We start from the raw sequence: 24,213 nt of genomic DNA, 5'->3' as shown, positions 1-24,213 counted from the left end.
AAACTGGAAGGCAGTTTTACCCACTGTTAGTTGCACATGGATAGTCTCTGATGCTTCGTGCTGTGCCACCAACCTGGAGGTGTGGGTATCTTTGACGAATATTGATACTCCCCCTCCTTTTGTGGTACGGTCCAAGTTTTGGGGCCGAAAAGCATGGTATGAGGTATAACCTGGTAGTGCTGGGGTGCTCTCGGGAGCCTTGAACCAGGTTTCTATTACTGCACAGATATCGATGTTCTCCATGCTAAGGAGAGTTTCGAGTGCATGCATCTTGTGGTTTAGACTTCTGGCATTGAGTAGCATTAGTCTTAGTTTCTTATCCCTTGTGATACCTATGGAGGTGGGTTTGTCTTTTGAGCCTTGCATAAAAAAGGCACTATGGGGGTAGCAATAGCCTTTGCCAATATCCGAAAGCCCAGGGGTGACAGGTGCAAGCTGTCCCTAGCAAAGCATCGTGGCTTGTCGAGCATGTCATCCCAGGCTGACAGGCATTGGATCCCCTTTGAATGACACCAATACTTAAGCCAATTGTTGAAATTGATCATCTTGTCTTCATATTGTGGCATCATTCTTGGTGAGGGTAAGATGCTACTCAAGGTCAAGGTCATACCGGCCTGGGCTACATGCTCAGAGAGCTCCTCTATGTCTCTTTTCATGTAGTCCAGGGAGGTACGTCTCAGGTCATTCCCACCAGCATGGACAATGACGGAGTCATATCTGTACTTGCCTTGGAGTGACCTGAGTGCTTGTGTTATGTGTCGGATCCTAGCGCCCGACAGGCAGCTCACCGTGACCTTCTCCTTGTTCAGCCTGGTGAGCGGGATGTCAGTGTGCCTGATGATAGAGTCATGTATTACAAGTGTATCAGGTGTGTTGTTTAGCCTTAAGGGCTGTGACTGTATGGTACATTGGCTTTGTGAGCTATGTGTTGCACGTGTTTTGTTTTGGGGTAGCGGTTGCTTGGGTGTCTGCTTTGGAGGTCTCTGCTGCTTAGGCAGATTTTTATTTAGAGCCTCCGAGTATGTTTTTGTGTGTTTATGTGTTTGGTTTGCTGTCGTGGTAGGTCTATGTGAGACTGGAATTGTAGTGAGTGTGGTTTCCTTCTCCTCCTGACTGGTTTCGCCAGTACTGAGTTGAGAGAGCTTAGCCTCCAGTATGGCTATATGGTTGCATCTCTCACATGTGTTGGAATTTGTTGGGAGGAGGAGAAGGTTGTCTGTGTACATGAGGCAGTTGTAACATTGCCTCAAGATTCCCAGATTCACCAGCTGGACCGGAGAGGAGATTGACAACTGACCTTTGGACATGCTAGAATAGTATTGGAAATTCCTTTATAATTGAAAAAAAAGGGCCAATGGGGAACGAGGTACTCAAGGGGAGTTTTTGAGGGTGTAGTGCTTTTAATATTTTAGTGCTGACTTATATAATTGCTTTAGTGAGCAAGTGCCAGGTAACTTAAATAAACAAGGAAATAAGTACAGTAAGCAATGCAGATATCACTAGGGATCCTAGCGTTTCAGGGAAATAACAAGCATACAAATAAAGCTAGATTCAGCAGGCCTGGATCTAGTCTATGCTACAACAAACAAGGTGTACCAATTTCAGTAAGAAACAGTTCAAATATGCAGTGATCCATACTTTACTTGCAAATGGTTGTAGAACTACGACTATATGAACAAATTTGCACTAAACATACTGTTAAAAAAATTTCAGAATAAGCAAATTAAAAGTACCCTCACACCCTTTTACTTATTTAAACATGTTAAAAATCAGTACACTATAAATGACAATCCAAACATATGAAACCAGAGTTTCTGCGTCTGTGATTTCAGGCTCCCACCCACACCAATAAGATATACTTGCCCGGGCATGTCTGCTTCAGCCAGGTGTATACCTCTCAACTGTACAGACTTTCGCAGAATGTCCAGATTTCTGGCTCATATGTTTGGTCGGTTTCTCATAAAATTGTAGTTTTCTGACAAATTTTTATGTCTTTGCCCAGATTTCTTGCTCTTAGAGGTTGACAAGTATGGTATATACTATCAAATACACATGTACTACTTTAATGCAACCTTGCAATGCCTGTGTAGAAACTGTACTGTGAAATAACATTACTAACTCAATATGCCTGATTGCTCCAGCCTGCTGCTATTCGGAGTTAAGAAAACAGACAAAGTGCTTTAACACATGTATATTGCTGGCATTTCATATAATTTATTTATTTTCTATGCTGGCCTCTTCAAAATGAATTGACTGAGTAAAGACGTGTTTTACAGCTCTAACCTAAGGCTAGTGAACGCAATCATACACCCAACAACCGTAATTCCTAAAACCGTGGCAAGCAGATTACAATTTTAGAATTTACGTCACGATTACATAACCTCGCCCCTCTCCTTCTCCCACCCACATAAAAAAGTTCACTAACCCGAAATTCTCTGGCAAAAACTTAAAACCGATAACAAATGGGACATCCTTAGTCCACATACCTTCCAAAACAGAAACTTCTACGGTAAATGTTTTACATTACACTACTGTACTGTAAATACTATATAAAACAATTGTGTACAAATTAAATATTGTGAAATTGTAATTTATCATCTAAGAAAACCCTGTAAATTCAAAAAAGTAACATAATGTGTGATGATGTATAACAGCATTGGTGTAAAGTAAGATAGCATGTTTGGTTCAGTTACAGATGCACCATATTTTCAGTAGTCCTTTACATTTGTAGGGTAGTATTATGTAGTTCAGTAGTGTAGTGTATATAACATGCATGATGAATATAAAGGGTGTTGTTTTCTGTTCTTTTTTCTCTCACTGGGTTTTTCTTATGCTCGCAATGTTGGCTAGCTATGGCAATTTGACAATTTGAATTTTGCTGACGTTCACATTCACTTAATGAAACGTTTGCTCTTTTCATCTCGATGAATAGAGGTTCAGTGAATTAAACATTCGATTATTTGACATAGACCCTATATAGACGTGCATGCATGCACACTTTTCATCTACACTTAGAAGACTTCTTTCTACGTATAAATTGCATGGATGATTTTAACCTACAGAAGTGCCTACTTCAGCATTCACTTGCAAAACATATAGGAGGAGCAGGCTATGCATTCTTAAACATGGTAGTAATGTTTCTGAAGTGCCCAAGACACAAGTGAAATGCAGTGCACACAGCTTGCAGTGCTGTGCTGATCTGCCATCATCATTTTACCTCCTTATCCCATGTTTAGCTGACCTGACTTCATACATGCACAAACACACACAAAAAAAACAATCAGAATGTGGATGTATCTGCTCACCTGCAGTCACATTTTTTTCACAAGTCCAAGTTTACTTGACCCAGCATGTTATACGTGTATACCCTGATGTTTTTGTGCATGTTGTGCCCCATGGTGTAAAAATGTAAACCCTGATGTTTACATTTCAAAACTCTGTTACTTAGATTACATTTTCCCCATTGCATAGATTTCAGACGTGCTTACCCCAAATAAAAATGATAATTATGTTGTTTAGTGTAAGGTATAGACGATTCCCATGCCGTTGGTCCCTGAATTCACAGCAGGCAGTCTGCATCTCTGTACTGCCATTATGTAAAGCTTATGCTTAGTGTCCAGTAGGTTTCTTGAGCTAAGGAAAAATGTGTTCATTGTCTGAAACATGATTCTGCTCAAGAATAACACATGCAGCAGTTCTGCATTCCAGATGGGATCTCCAGTCTGTATCCTGTGCAGTGCAGAGTATATCTTTAGATCCCCCTGCCATCCTTTGACTAAAAACAGGCAAATTAATGATTTTACCAAGCAGACATTGACTCATTGCTTTTCTCAAGTTTAAGTCTTTATCATATTGTGTTCAGACCAGGTTTACAGGGAAAAGGTGCAGCTTCATTTCCTTCTTCTATGGAAAGCATTCTCCGGGATATTTCTGCTGCTTTGACTTGAGCGATGCTCAATTTGAGTACTCAGCTTGGTACTTATTCTATAAGTTTGCCTATATTTCATATTCCAGAGGTTGGTTGATTAGCAAGACAGTGATTCAGACTTCCACGACTTTGTTTAGTGGACTTTCTTGGAGTTTGTTCAACATTGAGGCAACATCTTCCCTATAATAGTCTTTTCTCTCCATAATTATTTTGAGGCAGGTAGTTATAGCAAGGCCGTCTCCTTCTTTTTATGTGTACTGCTCTTGTTACAGCTAGACCTAGTTTACATCATTGAAAAATTCTCTAAAGAACTCAGTATGGTTGTTGAAGGATAGCTCTACAAGGTCACTTTGGTAAGTCATCAGAAGTGAGTCTTTTGATGTATAGCAGATGTTGCATAACTTTTCTCTATACTCCCCTTTGATACTGCTACAACCGTCTCTGTGTCTCAGGATTAGTGTTAATGTGACTGCCTCATTTAATGTTACTTTATCTGAGATTGTCTCATTTTTGGCATCAGTATCATTAGTGGTTCTAACTTTATTCCTTAGACAAGAACTGCATTGTCTGAAGGAAAGTGTAAAACAGAAAGGAGAATCCGCAGAAACTGAACTTTTGGAATACATGGAAAAGGTATAATTTTAGTGCATAAAATAAAACGTAATATAAACATCTTGGAATCTTGAATATAAGCCAGTGCATCGTATAGTGTTTTGTATTTGTGTGCAGTTTTCTTTAGCCTACAACTTAAAATATCTAGTTACAAATAGAAGTTTAGCACAGTATCTTAGATCTCAACAATGTGTGCCTGCTACCACCTTTTTTATACCACAGCATACGCTGTCATACTTTTTATTATTAAAGATGATTGTCCATACCTTTCTCATTTTCTCTTGATTTTTAAAATGCAATGCTAATAATTTTTTCTTTTTTATTGGTGATATATTTTTCATTTTTTCTAAGGCATATCGATTTATTCATTTTTTTTAACAATAAACATCTTATTAAATTACCACACATGACATGGACAATCTTGCATTTATATAAATGAAAACAAAGCATACTGACATAATTTCAGTTGCAAACATTATAGATTACAAACCATGGTGACACAATTGTAGTTGCAAACATTATACAGCACTTATAATCTGTCCAGTCATTGTCAGTCAAACATTACACAGCTCATGCAAATCCTGCCTTCTTTTAAACCTCTCTCTATGTATTGTTCCCACAATTCCCATTTTTTTCTGTGTAATTTGCACCTACCCTTTTGTAAAGATACCATGTCCAGTTGTTTTAGCTCTGTTCTGTATTTGCTACTTCTAGTAAAGTTGGTTTAGACTTTGATTTTCATTTTCTAGTAATTGCTTTTTTTGGCAGCCACTATAATTAGATCCAGCAAGGCCTTACTTACTTCTAAGCAATTCCAATTCTGTATCATAGCTCAAAAAATAATTTCCTTAATTATCTCTGACACAGCAGTCGGCAGGGAATCTTTAAAGTCTGCCAACTCATTACACTCCCAGAAAATATGTTACCAGTTACCTCTTTCTTCCCCATCATACCTCCAACATTTACTGTCTACCTGAGGAAACATTCTTTGGAGTCTACTTGAGGTATAAAAATACCAATTCAAACACTTCCAAGGAAAGATCCTGAATCTTCTAGACTGTGTTGCATATTTGGGAGACATACATGTATCCCCCCGTTATTTCTTTGTGGGACATACATGTATCCCCCCATTATTTCTTTGTGAATTGCTTATCCAATCTATCTTCCCAATCCTTTCTGACCTCCTGTGATTGATTCTTATAGTTATCATGCAATATTTTATATACTCTACTAATTATTCTTTTCCCGACAACAGCTTCTGTTCTAGATTCTACTAAAAACTCTACCAGTGCTGGTCTTTCATTTAGGACCACCCTATTTCTTTCTCTTTGTCTACACTCTGATAAAAATACTTGATAGGGAAGGCGGTCTCTAACCTGCAGTCCAAATAAATTCTTGGCATCTTCTCATTCTGTTACCTTTCCCTCTCTAGTTATTTGCTCCCATCACCTTGGTTCCTTTGCCAGTTTTCTCCAATAAAATTCAGCCCCATCTTGCCTATTATCTGTATTCCTAATTGCAACCATCCCTATCGGCAGAATCTGCTATCTCCATTCCCGTGTTGGCTTAGTTCTTAGGTTCATAGGTAGGTACTAGGCTATTGGCCCTAGGGCCTATATAAACCTAGCCAAAAGGTACGCTGGCTTTTGCCACCCAAGAAAATTATTTTCCTGTGCCACTGTCGAGCAGAGCCACAGAAGTGATCCCCGGGGTGAATTTCCTGTCTCCCATCCAATCATCAAGATTTTTCTTGAAGAATGCTAATGAGGAGCTTTGTTTGATATAGATAGGTAGTTTGTTCCAGAGTATGGGAAGTCTCTGGGACAGGAATCTATGCCTCCAGAATGTTCTGTTTATTGTGGTGACAAGGTTTAGGTTCCTAGAGTGTGTAGCTTGGAGGGATTGGGATTTCTTTAAGTGGAGCATGTCCAAAAGCTCTGGGTTTGACATAACTTTGTATGTTAGGCAGAGATCGCCTCTGAGTAGGCGATATGTGACAGAGTAAAGCTGCAGTTTTTTGAGACTGTCTACGTAGGGCATCTGTTTGAGGCTGGTAATCCTCTTTGTGAGGTATTTCTGCGGCCTTTCCAGGTGTTGTAGATGTCTTGTCAGGTACATACCAAAAGGGGTGTTGTACTCTATAATGGGTCTAATGAGTGACCAGTAGAGGGGAACAATGACCTCTTTTTTCCCTAGATGAGAAACCTTTTGTGATGAGGTGTGCCACGTAAAAGGATTTCCTGACTACTGTGGCGATGTGATTATCGAAGGAGAGACTACTTTCCACTTGTGTCCCAAGGTCTCTTATCACACTTTCGGTGTTAAGTAGACTACCCCCTATGTGGTAGTTCATGGGTACAGAGTTTTTACCAAAAGGGATGACAGTACGCTTTTTGGCATTGAGCTTGAGGCCATGGCTTTGACACCAGGCATCTGTCTCAATGAGGCCCTTTTATAGGATGTCCACATCTTTTGGAGTTTTGATTATGGCTCCTAGTTTGCAGTCATCTGGGAACTTCATTAGCCAAAGACCTTCTGTGTTAGCCTGTACTTCAGAGAAGTAGATACCAAACAGGAGAGGACCCAGGACTGAACCCTGTGGTACTCCACTTGTCACTGGTCTGAAGTTGGATTTGGAGTCTGCTACTTTCACAGTGTGGGTTCTGTCAGTGAGCCAGTTGGCAACCCATCTTGTGACATAGGGATTTATACCTGGTTTAGTGAGTTTATCTATAATTCCAGAGTGGGGGATGATGTTGAAAGTCTTGGCGAGATCTAGATAGGCTGTGTGAACCACCTTACCGTCATCTACGGCTTTGGTGACCACTTCAAAGAAGTCTATCAGGTTTAGGAGACATGATCTGCCTTTTACAAACCCAAATTGGGTGGAGTCCAGAGTTTGGAAATTACCAATGTCATTGTTTATAAGTTCCATGATGATACATTCCATAGTCTTGCAGACCAGGCTTGTCAGGCTAATGGGGTGGTAGTTTCTGGGGTCTGTGGTGGCTCCCCCTTTGTGGAGTGGGATAACTGTCACTGTGTGCCATTCAGTGGGCACATAGCCTGAGGTGAGGCTATGATTGAACATGGTACTTAGGTGGGGTGCCAGTTCGTTCTGTAGTTCATGTAGAATGCAGCCTGGGATATTGTCACGTCCCATGGATGCTGTGTTCTTGGCTTTGGAGAGTGTGTTTTTTTTTACCTGTGCAGCCGTGATTACAGGAACTTTGCATTCTTCTGGTATAGAGATGGGCCCTTTAGGGGATGAGAGGGGGTAAAGTTAGCACTGAAACTACCTGCCAGGATGTTGGCAATATCAGTTGGTTCTGTATATTTAGTGGCATTGTGCTGTAACTCAGAGCAGATCTGAGTGTTGCCATTGAGATTCTTGACATAGCTATAGAATGCTTTGTGGTTGTCTTTAGATTCAGTGGCGATTTTGTTTTCATAGCTAGCTTTAGAGGATTTTATGAGGGATCTCAGCTTTTTACTGAGGCTGACCAGGGCAGTTCCTCCAGTCATGGGATTTTACTCTTTTTTGCAACAGTTTCTTTTTTCTGTTGTAGAGTTTATTTATGGCAGTGGACCACCAGATTGACTTCCTTTTTTGGAGGATAGCATCTTGGTTCTGTTAGGGATTGCACGATCCATGCACTCATGCAAGTGCTTATAAAGTGCATTTGTGTAGGATTCAGCAGTCATACCTCTATTGTCTGTCAGCAAGGGTGTTGTGAAGTTTGCCACTTCTGTCTTAAGAAGCGTGAAGTTGGCTTTGAAGAAATTTTTTACGGTGGTTTCTCTAATGGCGGGTGGGGAGGGATGTGGATGTCTAGGTGATTAGCTTGTGGTCGGATCTGACTAACGAGGAATTGACCTCTGGTGTGGAGCACCGGTTGCCCATGTTGGTAATGACCAGGTCTAGGATATTGCTGCCCCTGATGGGGGTGTGGATAAGTTGATCCAAGGTATTGGAATTTATAGATTACAGAAAATGTTGAGCACAAGAGTTGGTACATGAGTAGTTTTCCCAGTTAATGGTGGGGTAGTTGAAATCGCCCAGTATTAGGGTGTTACGTTGTACCCTAATATTTTCCAGTGTATCAAGAAATGAGGAGTGGGAATTCTGGGGCATGGTGGGGGATCTGTAGCAAGCTATAGTTTGGATTGCGGTCTTACCCAGAGTTAGTTGCACTTGGATAATCTCGGATGCATTATGCTGAGCAACTAGCCTGGAGGTGTGGATATCCTTAATGAATATGGACACGCGTCCGCCTTTAGTGTTTTGGTCCAGGTTAGGTGACCGAAAGATGTGGTATGAATTATAGCCTGGTAATGCAGGGGTACTCTCTGGAGCCTTGAACCAGGTCTCTGTCACTGCACAGATGTCTATGTTCTCCATTTTAAGGAGTGCCTCATATGAGTGCATTTTGAGGTTTAGACTTCTAGCATTTAGTAGCAATACCCTCAGATTTTGCTTGCTTGTACCTGTTACGGTGTTGAATTTGTCATTTTAACCTTGCCTACAAAAGGCACTATAGGGGTGGCTGGAGCCGTAGCCAGTATCTGGAATCCCAGGGGTGACAGGTGCAGGCCATCTCTGGCAAAACATTGTGGTTTGTCGATCATGTCAACCCAGGCAGACGGATACTGGATCCCCTTAGAATGACACCAGAAGCTTAGCCAATTGTTGAAGTCAATCATTTTGTCCTTGTACTATGGTATCATTCTGGGTGATGGCAGGATGCTACCCAGGGCTAGGGTCATACCTGCCTGGGCTGCAAGATCGGACAGCTCCTCCATGTCCCTTTTCATATAGTCCAGGGAGGTACGTCTCAGGTCATTCACACCAACATGGACAATGACAGAGTCATATTTGTACCTGTTGTGTAGTGACCTGAGTGCATGCATTATGTGGCAGATCCTGGCACCCGACAGGCAGCTGATAGTAACTTTCTCCTTGTTTAGCCTGGTAGGTGGAACATCAGTGTGCCTGACTATAGAGTCACCTATGATTAGAGTGTTGGGTACATTGTTATGCCTTATGGGCCGTGGTTGAGTGGCACACTGAGTTTGTGGGCTATGCGTCATTTGGGTTGTGTTGGGGGGTGGAGATTGCTTGTGTTTCTGCTTTGGAGGTCCCTGTTGCTTGGGCAGGGTTTTACTGAGAGTCTCCGCGAATGTAGGTGTGTTTTGTGTTTCTATGTGTGTGTTTTGGTGGTGCAGGTTTTGAGGGACTGTGTGATGAGTGTGTTGTAGTGCAAGTGTTTACCTTCTCCTCTTGACTGTCTAGTCCAGTCTTGGGTGAAGAGAGCTTTGCTTCCAGTTTGGCTATATAAGTGCATCTCTCACAGGTTGTAGTGTTGGGTGGTAGGAGGAGAGGGTTGTCTGTGTACATGAGGCAATTGCTGCATTGCCCCAAGATGCCCAGATTTATCAGGTAGACAGGAGAAAACACCGGGAGCTGACCCTTAGACATGCCTGGATAGGTGCTTATTTATTAAGTACTAGAAACTGTTTTCCTATAGACAAGTGAGGAAAGTTGAGTGCTGTAGTAATTTGTAGCTTATTTAGTGCTGACAGCGAGTTCTGAACAAGTGCTGAGGTCAAAGAAACAGACTTGACTGCTGAAACTAAAAAACTGGCTAGTTCTAAGAAACAAAATTAAGCCAGAAGGCTTCCCCTCCAACACAGAAAGGCTTGGAGGCTCAGAAGCCCACAAACAGTCCTGTACACAGCAAATCTGTATCCGGACTAGACTACCCACAGGAAAGGCAGGAAACAAGCCTAGATTTTTTTTTTTTAAAGTGGAAAGAAAGAAAGGAGGAACAGAAACTAAGTGGATTGGCCTTCCCAAATGTTCTCCTTGTATTAGGTAGAATGAGATAATTACACTAGGCTGAGAGGAGCGTCCCTGATCAAATTTTACAGTAGGGGCGGACAGCTGCAAAGCCACCAACTATAAGAACAGCATACCAGTAGGGAGGGAAGATGAGAAACAAACTGCAGAAATGTTTCTCAAAGCAGAAAAGCAGCAGTGAGCCTTTAAATGAAAGTTTTAAACAGATAAAGGAGCCTCTAGATAAAGCTTTTAACTGCAAACAAGTTATATGACACACTCCTTGGCATACTTTCTGTTACTTCATGAATATAATATTCTGTATGATTATTGTTATTCTCCTTAAAGGTCTGCATCCAAAATCCCAGCCTGTCTTTGTTTCCTGAGCTCCCCCCATTTCATCCCTTTCCACTTTGAATTATAGTTTTCTGCTTGTGCTATGTATAGGAGCCTTAACTGTGTTCCTCTGAAATATCCCTTCAAATCACTTAATCTTAATCCACCTTGTTCTACTGGAAGAATCAGCGTATCCCACTTAACTCTTGCTGTCTTCCCCTCTAAGATAAAATCTTTCAGCTCTCTATTAATTGCTATCCACAACTTCTCTGGTTGATAAAAATATGCCTGACCTGTGTATAAGACTAAAGGGACTAAAAACATTTTAACTGCTTGTATCTTACTATTGATACCCATATAACAGAGATTCCATTTTCTCAAATTTTTTATTGTCTTTTGTTTAGCCTCTCTACACATAACCTTAGCTATCAGACCGGAATCATTTTCAATCCATACTGCTAAATACTACAATGTTGTCAATCTTGCCTTCATTCTTGCTGGATGGGTTCGGAGCCGATCCTCGGCTCCGACTCGGCCACTCTAAAAGCTCGAGAGCTAGTTCCACCGGCTCGAGGCTCCCCTATATCCCACAATGCTAGGCGGTAACTCCTCAGATCTCGTTTGCTGCTACAGCGATCGAGGTACGTTCTTACCGGCTCAGGTTAGTTTTGGTATAGAAACTAGTTTTCTTAGCCTTTTTCCCCTTATTTTAAGTTAGTTTTTTATACAGAGTTATTGTAAAGTAGTCTATCCATTCCCTGTTAATTTCCACCCCCTTTTTCCAAAAAACTATAGAAATTTTCCCTCGGGCCTTAGGCCCAGTCCCTCCCTTCCTAGTAGTGAGTGACTGTGTTTTGTAGGGATTTTATTAATAATTATCTTTAACTTAATTTAAGTTAATTTAATTATTTTTTAAGTGTAATCAGTGTATGTGTGTGTTGTGTGGTTACACTTTCCCCTTAGATATGTCTAAGGAATCAAAGGTCTCAGGCTTTAAGAAGTGTGACTCGTGCTTTCAGAAGATGTCTCTGACAGACGGTCACACTTCGTGTGTGTACTGCCTGGGACCTTTGCACCTGCAGGACTCATGTGCTGTTTGCCATGGCTTCAGCCCTAGAGTCCTGCAGGAGCGAAAAAATAAACTCATTTTAAGGGGTTTATTGAAGCCTGAGGGTCCCTCGACTCAATCATCGGGGAAACCCTCGAAGCCTTCCAGACCTTCGGCTCCAACCTCTGAGCCGTCTTCTGGAGGTCCTAAGGCTATTCGAACATCGGCTCTGGCCGGAGCCGATGAATCTCGAATAAAAGCCCCAACAGTGTCCTCGGCTCCGGCTGGAGCCGAGGAAGACATAGCTGAGTCGGCTCCGATCAAGTTGTCGGAACCGACATCTAGAAAACGGTCCCAATCTCCATCTATCGGCTCCGTTCATTCGGCTCCAGCATCTCCTTTGCTGTCTGAATGGAGCCATAGATCCCACTCTTCTAGGTCTTCCAGGTTATCGGACCATGACCTTCAGAGAGTAGTGAGTTGATTTCTTAAGTCCGGGGCACTAGCCCAGATGCTTCAAAGTTCGACTCAACAGTCGAGAACGATTCCCATCACTCAAAATGTTCCTCGTCTGACTCTTTTGAGTTCAGAGCCGGGGCGTTTTGGACCCGAGACTGTGGTGGTGTCGGAACCGATACCTTTGTCTTCGGTTCCGTCGTCTGCTCCGATGTCTTCCTTGGAAGAATCTTGGCGCCGGACTTCCCTTGTCGGCTCCGAGGGGGCGAGTGGCATCGGACCCTTGTCCGACCCCGCTCTCCCTCTCGGTGCTTCGGCGCTGGTGAGTTCGGCTCCGACATCGGCCTCGGAGCCATCACTGTCGGTGCCGGGGGAGGTTTTCAGTTTTTCGGAATGGAGAACTCCGGCTCTGCCTGACAGGGGTGCCTTCGAGGTCATGAGGAGCGTGTTAGAACCAGGTTCAACTCCACAGTCGGCTCCTTCTGCTCTTCCCGCCATGGTGCCTCCGGTGATTTCTACTCACTCTCTCATCCCCGACCGTAGAGAGCCAGCTCCTCAAGTTTCCCCAGTGGGGATCTCCTCCTCTTCCGAGGCCTCTCCTGATCCTGTAGGAGAGCCCCCTAGGAGGAGGCAGTGCAAGAGGAAGCACATTGACTCCCCTGAGTCTGTCACCTCTGACACTGATTTAGAGGATTCTGAAGGTTCCCCTCGTTCCCCCTCTGAAGATGTCTCCTTTGTAGACATCCTTGAAATCTTAAAACAGAGGGGGAATTGGCCAGCCCTCAACCCTTCAGAGGATGAATCAGTGTATCTTGAGGCGTTTGGCTCTCGCCCTTCCACCTCCTGGGTGTCCCCTCCCTTTGACCCCCTTATGCAAGTGGTGGCAAAGAAGGCTTGGGCGGCTCCTGACTCAGTGGAACCCACCCCCGGGAGACCATTAAAATTCATTACGGCCCCCAAGGACAAAGAATTTTTGACCAAAGGCATCTCTGTTGATGCTATGGTGGTGGCTGCGGCCACCAAGAAGGAGTTAGCTGATCCTTCGGTGCCTGTTCATCCTCCTAACAAAGAGTCTAGGTCGATGGACAGGTACGGGAAGCGGATGTTCTCGTCAGCGACCTTTACTATGAGATCGCTGAATTACCTGTGTCATTTCACTCGTCTTCAGAGGGATTTGCTCAAGGAAGCGAGTGAAATGTTGAAGGACCCAACAGCTGCGGGTTTTCAGGATAGGATGAACTCTCAACTGACAACCCTTAATTCTATAACTAACTCCTTCATGCGCCTCCTTTCATATGCGGTGGATGGAGCAAGTAGAGCGGCAGGTACAGGTGTAGCCTTGCGTAGGCATGCCTGGATGCGGCTATGTAACTTTGCGGACCCTTTCTAGGCGTCCTTCACTAATTCCCCCTTTGATGAATCATCCCTCTTTGGTCCTCAAGTGAAGGAAACCCTGACTAGGTGCGAGACTGATGGCAAACCTCTCTGCCGTCGGAGTCCGTTTTTCTACTCCTTCTAGGCCTTACCCCAAAGGCCAGAAGGGGGGAAAGATGTGGTTCCGCAAACAATCTCAAGGAGATTTGCCTGACGCACAGAGTCGATTCCCCTCTAGAGGCAGAGGGGGGAACAATAATGGTAGATGCCGTTCTAGAGGCAGAGGGGGCCCACAGAATCAGGCAGTCGAGAATCCTTTTCCGACAAGCCCTTTCAGCATCCCTGAGGTGTTGCCCGACTGTCCACCTTCGGAGGCAGTCGGGGGAAGGTTGTCACTGTACCCAGAAGCCTGGCTATCCCTAACTCAAGACAAGTGGGTACAGTCTATCATTTCCGAAGGCTACAGAATCCCTTTCCTTTTCATTCCGAAGCAATCCAAAAAATCCCTTCCAGACGTTCCACCCAGTCAAAGGGAACAAGCAGCTTTAGAAATTTCAAAGCTGCTCGCAAAAAGAGCCATTCAACCAGTTCCAGCAGACCAAACAGGATCCGGAATCTACTCCAAATTCTTTTTGGTTCCAAAGAAAACAGGGGACTGGAGACCCATTCTGGATCTCAGCAACTTGAACAACTTTGTCAAGAAAACAAAGTTCCGGATGGTCACGCTGCAGTCCATTCTACCCCTTTTGGGGCGGGACAACTGGATGTGCTCGATAGATCTCCAGGACGCGTACTATCACATCAGAATGAGTCAACGCTCCAGGAGGTTTCTCCGCTTCAGGCTGGGAACCAGTCATTTTCAATTCAGAGCCCTGCCCTTTGGTCTCACTACAGCTCCCCGAGTGTTTACCAAATGCATGGCAGTGGTAGTCTCTCATCTGAGACGACAAGGATTCCAGGTATTTCCTTATTTAGACGACTGGCTCCTTACAGCCCCCACCAAGCATCTTTTACTTCTCGCCAGAGACTACACCTTTCACACATGTCAGGCACTAGGCATTTCAATAAACTACGAAAAGTCTGTCTTGTCGCCTTGTCGTGTTATTACCTTCATAGGCGCAAATCTAGACACAGTCAATATGTCAGCCAGACTCACAGAGCAGAGAATAGCAGACATACACAGGCAGGTCTCTCTTGTCTTGCAGAGCAACAAAGTCAAATCCAGACTGATCCTGAAAGTCTTAGGAATTATGGCGGCTGCCACCCCCTTCTACCATTAGCTCGCTTCCATATGAGAATTTTACAATGGATGCTTTTCACACAATGGCCTTACCAAAGACTTCCAATGTCCCATCCTATTCGGATAACTCAGTCGTGCAAGAATCACCTCTCTTGGTGGATCACATCTCCCCAGCTCCTCCTAGGGAGACCTTTCGTCCCTCCCCCTCCGGTTGCTACAGTGACAACGGACGCCTCCCTGATCGGGTGGGGGGGGCATTACCAGGGCAGGACAGTCCAGGGCATGTGGCAACCATTCGAGTGCCACTTGCACATAAACGTCCTAGCGTTGCAAGCTTTACAAGACTCTCTTCCCAAGGGAACTATAGCAATTCAGACAGACAACATGTCTGTAGTGTGGTACATCAACAAACAAGGCGGAACCAGATCTTACCCCCTATGTCGAGAGGCTCTCAGACTGTGGCAATGGGTGATTTCTTCTCAGCGATTTCTGTTAGCAACGCACATCCCCGGGAAGTCCAATGTGATTGCAGACAAATTGAGCAGAGCTATTCTCATGCCTCACGAGTGGTCTCTGAAGAATTCAGTGTTGGAGAAAGTTTTTCGAAAGTGGGGCCGGCCTTGCTGCAACCTTTTCGCTACTCCCCAAAACAGCAAGTGCGACAATTTTTTCACCCTCTTTCCCCAACCAGGCCACCCCAGCAGAGACGCTCTAGTGCACGTTTGGCCCTGGGGACTTCTGTATGCTTTTCCTCCCTTCCCACTGATATCTCAGCTGATACAGAAAGCCATCGCTCAGGAAGCTTCCATGATCCTCATTGCCCCTTACTGGCCTTGACAGGTTTGGTTCCCATTTCTCCACCGTTATTTGCTGGAGCAACCTTGGCATCTGGACCCAGTTCCAGACCTCTTGACCCATGAGTCGGGTCAGTTGCACCACTCCCTTCCTTCTCTGAACCTCACAGCGTGGTTCCTCCAATTCCAACTTTAGCCAGGCTTCCTCTGATATCTCACTCAGTTAGAGATATCTTGATAGCCTCTCATAAATCTTCCACTCGGAAGATTTAACATAACAAGTGGAAACGTTTTTCCTATTGGGCGCAGTCAAAGAATATAGATCCTTTCACTGCTTCCATTCAATCAGTTCTAGACTTTCTAGCCGAACTTTTCCATTCAGGTTCGTCTCCATCTACCATTAGAGTTCAGTTGGCAGCAATTTCGAACTTTCATGTTGGAGTTTCAGAGTCCTCCATTATGTCTCACAAACTCTGCAAAGCCTTTTTAAAGGGAGTTTTTCTCCTAAAACCACCCATCAGAGACCCTCCTCCCCAATGGGATCTCAACTTGGTTCTGACGTCCTTAATTCTTTCCCCCTTTGAACCTGCGGCTTCATGTTCAATAAAGTTACTTTCTTGGAAAACACTCTTCTTAGTAGCTATCACTTCAGCTAGAAGAGTCTCTGCACTCCATGCTCTGTGTTGTCGACCCCCTTATCTTGTTTTTCATAAGGATAGGGTGTCCTTGCGTACTAACCCGTCCTTTTTGCCCAAGGTAGCTTCACTGGCAAATTTGAATCAAACCGTTGAGCTTTCTGTTTTCTTCCCAAATTATTCTAATAGGTCAGAACAAAAGTTACACTGTTTAGATGTTCATCGCCAACTTAGGTACTATTTAGACAGGACCAAACAATTCAGGAAATCTGACCAACTGTTTGTTTCTTATGCAGAATGTAGAATGGGCCTTCCATTTTCTAAAGTGTCTCTCTCTAGATGGCTTACTTCGTTGATTACCCTAGTGTATGAGATAAGACATCAACAGTTGCCATCCAAACCCAGGGCTCATTCAACTAGAGCTTTAGCCACTTCCATAGCTTTCCAAGATAGGCTGCCTATTGATTCAATTTGTTCTGCAGCTACTTGGGCTTCTCCCCATACCTTCATTTCTCATTATAAGTTGGACTTGGCCTCTAGAGACCGAACCAACTTTGGTTCCACTGTACTCAAGAGTCTGTTCCGATAGGCCACCCGGGACAAGGTGCTAGGGACGCGGTCCCATCCAGCAAGAATGAAAGCGAGATTGACAACTTAACATTTAGAAGTTATGTACCTACCATAATGTTCCATGTTAGTTGTCTTCTTCTCGCCTTCTTTCTTGCGTCCCACCCTCCTTCCCCCTAGCCAGGACAGATCTAGAGGAGTTTTTTTCCTTGTTCCTTATGGAATTTTCTTTCTGGCCTTAGCTTCAAACGAGATCTGAGGAGTTACCGCCTAGCATTGTGGGATATAGGGGAGCCTTGAGCCGGTGGAACTAGCTCTCGAGCTTTTAGAGTGGCTGAGTCGGAGCCGAGGATCGGCTCCGAACCCATCCAGCAAGAAAGAAGGCGAGAAGAAGAGAAGTAACATGGAACGTTATGGTAGGTACATATCTTCTAATTTTATCATATCCTCATAAATATGGATATTGCTGAACCAATTCATCGGTGGGTATATAATTAACTGCTATTGCCTTTGTTTTAGCTTCATTAATTTTGTATGCTGAAAAGATTTGAAACTGTCTCAGAATGTTCCACAACACTGTAATGTCCTGTTCTGGTTTTGTCAGGTATAAAATAATATCATCTACAAATACAGCCATCTTTTCTTGACTAATGTACCAATTATATCCCTAAATTTCTGATTCCCTTATTTTCTTTGCCAGTGATTCTAAATATAATGCAGATAACAAAGGGAAGAGAGGACACCCCTGCCTGGTTCCTCTGTTCAAGCAGAAATTACCAGAGAGGACCCCACCCGCTTTAATTTTCTCCTCTGATCCCTTATATAGCCTCCTAATCAACCTTATAATTTTATCAGGGAATGCAAATGCTTCCATTGCTCTGCTCATAAAGTCCCAGATTATTCTGTCAAATGCTTTCTCTGCATCAAGACCCACCAACAAAAGTGGCATTTTCGTATATTCTGCTTCCCTCTGACTCATCAGTTAATGTCAAATGGTTGCCTACCCTCCAAAAACACACTGATCCATATGTAACAATATCACTTTTGCCATTATTTTAGCCATTATAGACTAAAAACACTTTATAATCACGGATCTGATGTTGTCAAGTTTTCATTCTCTCCTCAACTGATGGGTTTGGGTCCAATGGTCGGATCCGTCTCGGCCATTGCTAAAGCTCGTGGCAACCTAAAACTCTCGAGCTTCCCATTACCCATAATGCATCAACCCTAAGTTACCTGAGATCTTGTTTGTGCTTTACATGAAAGACGTGGTTCTCCTTAGCTCTCTAGCATTTATAAGATAAATGTGTTGCTTTTATACTTAATGCCTTTTTTCACAGTTTTCCTTTTTATAAAACATTTTCCTGTCCATCACCCTTTCGCTTACTTAGAAACTTCAAAAATATGTTTTTAGCTTTTCTCTCCCTTTGAACTTTCTTACAGTGTTGTTGTTGTTGTGTCTTTCGGCTTTTCCCAGTTAGGGGTCGCCACAGTGGAACTCCGGTCCGCTAATGATTGGTAGTTGATTTTTATGTGTCGAGTTACCAGCCCTGATGCACAACCTTCAATGAAGGTACGCCCATTCACGCATGTCTCCACGCAGAAGACGCTCTAGCTGAGAATAGAACCGGACAGCGTCTTACTGTGAGGCGATGTCTCCTGCAAAATACTTTTAATGGTAATAGTTTTTCTTCTCTGCACTTAGTGTACCTTTTAATTGCCTTTCCTAGTATTTCTTTTATTGTTGGCTTCCAAAAAAAAAAAAAAAAGAAACGTTTCTTTAATTGTGCTATTACTGTTAGATAGTTTCTGTTGGTTGTGATTATGATGGAAAAGGGTCCTGCTGGGTTTAAAAAATGTGCTAAGTATAGGCACAAACTTCCCATGTCTAATGCCCATACTTTGTGTTTACTATCTTGGTACTTTACATTTACAGGAAGATTGTGCGATTTGTCATGAATTTAACTACAGGGCCTTAGTAGAGTGGAGAGGGAGAACAAATTGATTTTGAAAGGTTTGCTCTCTTTAGATTTCGGAGAGACAATATCCGTGGCTCAATCTCCTAAAAGCAGAGTTTCTTAATCTTATTAACCAAGACCATCCACTTCATCCTCTCAGGTCTCACAATAATCTTCAATGAGTCCTATGTTGGATCTGACGTCAGCCTTGGATCCTAAATCTAAGAAAAGATCTAACTTGGAATCTGATGTTGTCAGTCTTCACTCAGTCCTTGACTGTGGGCTCAGTTCTGAGCCTCGGAACCAACTCGGTTGTTTACTTCAGCCTGCGCCTTTGAAACTCTTGAGCTAGGCTCTACCCATAATGCTTCCCTCAAAATTACCTCCGATCTCATTTGTTGCTTCATGTGTCAGACGCATTCGACCTTCTCTCGAGCCTTTGCTTATTGTTAAGTAAGTTTTTTCCTATTTAAAATCTCTTTTTGGATATTTCTGTATTTCCCTTCCTAATAGCTCTCTTACTGTTGACCCATTCCTCTCGTTTTGGCTTCTCCTTAGTGTGTGCATGTGTTTTTCCCATTTTTATTTTATACTACCATTGGCAGTTTCTTCAAGTGCCATTGCTGGTACACCCCTTACCTTTTTAAGTTATATTTTACTTACCATTGTTATTATTTACCTTTTGTCTTATCTTAAAAAAAAAATCTGTTTCTATATCCTTTTCTGTCAAACTGTGTGTGTGTTCGACTGTTTGTATTATGGCTAAAAAACAAGTTTCTCCAGTTAAATCCTCTTAAGGCACCTCCTGATTTAAATGGTGTCAGAAATGCCAGGGCAAAATGCCCAATTCTGATGGGCATACCCTTTGTGTTTGTTTGTGGAAAGTCCACTTATGAGAAAGTTGCTCAGTTTGTCATGGTTTTTCTACCTGTACTCTTACTGAACGCAAGAAAAATTTAGTACTTAAGGGACTTTTGAAATCTGATTTCAAAGAGGCTATTTCTTGGTCTAGAACTGAATCCAGCACTTCATTATCCTCCTCTTCTTCCACTAGTAAAAAAAGACCTTCTTTACTTCCAAGTACCTTGGAACCATCCAGGAAGGTTTCGAGAGTGCCTTCAGTGCCATAGAGTTCTTTGGCACTGAAAGGTATAACTGACTCAGCACCTACAACATTTTCGAAGCCAACAGCATCTTCCTCGACACCCACAGAGATTTTGGTGTCAGAACAGTCAAAGCTGCCTTTGCTCCCAAGGACAAAATATTCATCAACTATTGACCCTTTTAAGGACAGGCCACCAAGCCCCTTCCTTGAAGTGAAACCCTCTAGGTCTCCTTCAACTGCCTCAATTCGATCCACTAATGGTCTCTCAGAAGTCAACATTATGAGACTGGTGGATCAGCTCCTGATAGTGAGGGGATTGTTTTTGGTTCCTGGCCACTTTGGTGTCAGAACCAGCTTATCTATGACACCACCCGTTCCTCCTCCAACTCCTATTGAATCATTGGAGCCCTCAGTTCTGACACTTCCGGCATCAACTGTCTCTGTTCTGGTAGCATCCTCTTCTCTGGTACCGAGAGCTGTCTTGAGCTCTTCTGGGCTTTCAGCACCAGAGGCCTCCCGAGCTTGAGAATTTTTGGCTGGGTCCAAGGTGCATAGATAGATTTCCTTAACTTCAGAGCCATCTATGTCCCTTGGTGCTTCGGCCTTTGTAGGATTGACCCAGGCTTCGGTTTCAGGGGTCACCTCCTCAGTATGAGGTGTGACCCTGGTTCCAAAGGAGTCTATTTTGATTCTGGGATCCCATCCCTCTATGGGGGGGGGGCGGCTTTCTGGATCATGGAGAAGTCTTTGACATCCCTGTCTGGACAAGTTTTTACATCTCCTCGACCTGAGCTGCCATCCTTCTCATCCTCAGGACAGATTGCACAAAAGTCCCAGGAAAGACCCACTTTGGTGGTTTCCTCTTCGTACACTTCCTCAGATCATCCCCCCAAGGAAGTACCTGCGAAGAATAAGTGCAGGAGGAAGCACTTTGACTCCCCAGAGGAGTCTTTCACTGAAGATACTGATTCTGATGAAGGGGAAGTTTCCCCCAGGTTACCCCCTGATGGTGTTCCCTTCAGGGACATCCTAGAAATCCTGAAACAGAGGGATGGCTGGTCTTCCATTCGGTCCATTCGGTCGTGTCAAGTCGTCTACTTCTTGGATCTGTCTGCCCACTGATGATCTCATTAAATTGATCGCTCAGCGTTCATGGAAGATGCGCGACTCCATCAAGCCAATCCCCAAGAGACATGATCATATCGTATCAGCCCTTAAGGATGAGCCACACTGGTCCAAAGGCATACCTGTTGATGACATGGTGATAGCGGCAGCCACAAAGAAGGAACTTGCTGAGGAAAGTCTGACTATCCATCCTCCTAACAAGGAGTCTAGGACTTTGGATAGGTTTGGGAAGAGCGTTTATATTTCAATGACATTCGCTCTTAGGTCCTTGAATTATATGGTGCACTTTACAAGATTACAGAGGGATCTGATTAAGTAGCTCTCGGATACCCTCTCAGGAGCAGTGGCTGAAGGGCTACTGGACAAAATTACTCTCAGCTAGCAACCCTTGATGCGATTTCTAACTCGTCTATAAGGCTGATTGCTTACGCAGCTGAAGGGACGACTAGAGCAGCGGGTTCAGGAGTAATCATTAGAAGGCATTCCTGGATGAGCTTGTGTGATTTTTTGGAGCCATTTAAAGCATCATTTGTCAACGCTCCATTTGACAGATCTACCCATTTTGGTCCCAAGGTAAAAGACACTTTAGCCAGATGTGAAAAAGATGGCAAGACCCTTTCTGCCATGGATGTATGTTTCTCCACTCCTCAGTGGCCTTATTCTAGGAACCAGAGATGTGGGAGACTGATTTAAAAAATCCAAGGGGTCTTTCCAAGATTCATGTGGCAAAGACTTTCCTTGGGGCAGAGGTGGACATAATGGAAGACACCACCCCAGAGGCAGAAATGGACCACAAAACCAGGGGGTCCAGAGAATCTTTCTCTGGTACCTCCTATCAGCACCCCTGCATGGGGCCCCGATTGCCCTCCTCTGGAGGCAGTCAGGGGATGACTTTCTCTGCACCAATTTGCCTGGCAAATATTAAGTACGGAAAAATAGGTGCAAGGAATAATAATCAGAGATTACAAAATTTCACCATCATTACTCTCAATAACCCAGAAAAGCTCCCGGATGTTCCAGCCAGTTGTAGGGAAGCAGCATGTATAGAAATTCAAAAACTGCTAGACAAAAGAGGTCATCCAAAAAGTCCCACCAGACCAAACAGGATCCAGTTTTTACTCGAGGCTCTTTTAAGTGCCCAAAAAACAGGGGACTGGAAACTCATCTTGGATCTCAGCCAGTTCAACAAGGCAGTTCATCAAACAAAATTCCGGATGGTTTTGGTACAGTCGATCCTTCCATTCTTGGAAAAAGGCAATTGGATGTGCTCTGTAGACCTCCAGGATGCATATTACCATGTAAAAATGGACAAATGCTCCAGGAGGTTTCTGCCAGTCATTTCCAATTCAGAGCACTGCCCTCGTGGTGTCCACCAAATGCATGGCAGTGGTTGCAGCTCATCTAAGACTGCAGGGCTTTCGAGTTTTTCCATACCTCAACAACTGGCTCCTTACCACTACCACCAAGTGTCAAAATGGGCAAGATATTACACTCTGCACCTCTGTACATCTCTAGGCATAACAATAAATTTCAAAAAGTCAAGCTTACAACCTTCACAGCAGTCGGACTTCATTGGAGCCTGCTTAGACACTGTCACTGAAATTGCTTCTCTTCATCCAGAAAGACTACAGTGCATCAGATTCCAAGTCTGTCAAATTCTAAGAAACAACAGAGTTCCAGCAAAATTAGCCCTAAAAGTGTTAAGCTCAATGGCAGCAGCAATAACTTTTCTCTCCGTAGCAAGATGCCACATGTGAATCCTACAGTGGTTACCTGCCTCCCAGTGATTTCTGATTTATCAGCCAATGTGTTACCTAATTGTGGTTACAAGTCACTGCAAACAAGATCTTTTGTGGTGGCTCCATTCCAATCAGATTCTCTTGAGGGCGACCATTTATTCTTCTGCAACCCCAAGCCATAATGACCACAGATGCTTCCCAGATGGGGAGGGGCATTATCTAGGAAGGATGGTTCAAGGCATGTGGTCCCAACTAGTGGCCAACTTGCACATCAGTGTTCTGAAGATGAGGGCAGTGTTGTTAGCATTGCAAGCATTCCAGGATGTCCTTCCTCTGGGAGCTGCAGCAATTCAAATGGACAACATATCAGTAGTTTGGTATAGCAACAAGCAAGGGGGAACCAAATCTTACCCATTGTGTTGAGAAGCCCTCAGAGTTTGGCAATGGGTGATTTCTTCCAACTGCTTTCTCACAGCAAAACACATTCCGGGGAGCTCCAGTGTGATAGCAGACAAGCTGGGCAGAACTATTCTCATGCCTCATGAGTGGTCTCTCAATCCTGTAGTGGCGAACAAGATTTTTCATCACTGGAGACAACCTTGTTACGATCTTTTTGCTTCATCATTGAACAAGTGCAGAAGTTACTTTGCCCTAATCCCCTCACTAGGGGAGTCACCCAGAGACTCTCTCCTTCATGACTGGCCCCCGGTCTTCTCTATGCCTTTCCTCCAACTCCCTTGATATCACAATTTCTAAAGAAAGCCAAGAGGTCAGAGAACTCAATAATCCTCATTCCTCCTTTCTGGCCTCGACAGGTTTGGTTTCCCTTCCTCTGGCCTCACCTTCTTTGGAAACCATGGATTCTGGACCCAGCTCCAGATCTGCTGTCTCACTCAGAAGGCATGGTTCATCTGAATCTCCAACATCTCGAACTCTCTGCCTGGCTTCTCCAGTTCCCATGATTGCCAGGCATACTTCCCTATCCTCTCCTGTCCGACAGATTATTGTGGCTCATCACAAACCTTCAACTAAGAAACTTTATCAAAGTAAATGGGAAAAGTTTGCAAACTGGGCCCTTAACAACAGACTTGATCCTTATTCGAGCCCAGTTCATAAGGTTTTGGATTTCTTAGCCATGTTTATATTACATTATCGACTGATGAAAAGAGCAAATGCTCTTTCATCGAACCGATAATGTCTAAAGTCCTAAACAGCGAAGACACAGAAAAGTGAATTTTTCCCCAGGGAAAAAATTTGCTGCTCTGCAAAAAAAAAAAAAAAAACCTTAAAACACAAAACTAATGGGGGGCTTTGCCTCCCACACCCCCCTACTTAAATATACCAATTCCAAGATCGCACAATAGTGGAAGAAATGGCAAAGTCCCGAAGACATCGCCCACCATTTTTTTTCCCTGGGGAAAAAAAAGAACGATGTTCTGTGTCTTCGCTGTTTAGGT

The 24,213-nt window shown here is 43.7% G+C and overlaps 1 protein-coding gene across 1 annotated transcript in view; it reads left to right on the top strand.

Moving 5' to 3' along the window:
• Positions 1-24,213, top strand: part of LOC122805771 (synaptonemal complex protein 1-like) — a 5,909,626-nt gene that overhangs the window by 3,558,073 nt on the left and 2,327,340 nt on the right. Inside the window, exon 16 of the mRNA XM_044076039.1 lies at positions 4,480-4,561. Within this exon, the coding sequence (XP_043931974.1) occupies positions 4,480-4,561 (82 nt within the window). The remainder of the gene's footprint in view (positions 1-4,479; positions 4,562-24,213) is intronic.

The sequence above is a fragment of the Protopterus annectens genome, chromosome 7.part0 (assembly GCF_019279795.1).
Source record: "Protopterus annectens isolate FY-2018-M chromosome 7.part0, PAN1.0, whole genome shotgun sequence".
Taxonomy (NCBI): Eukaryota; Metazoa; Chordata; order Ceratodontiformes; family Protopteridae; genus Protopterus; species Protopterus annectens.
The sequence above is the reverse complement of the archived record's forward strand: the minus strand, read 5'-3'. Positions and strand labels throughout refer to the sequence as shown.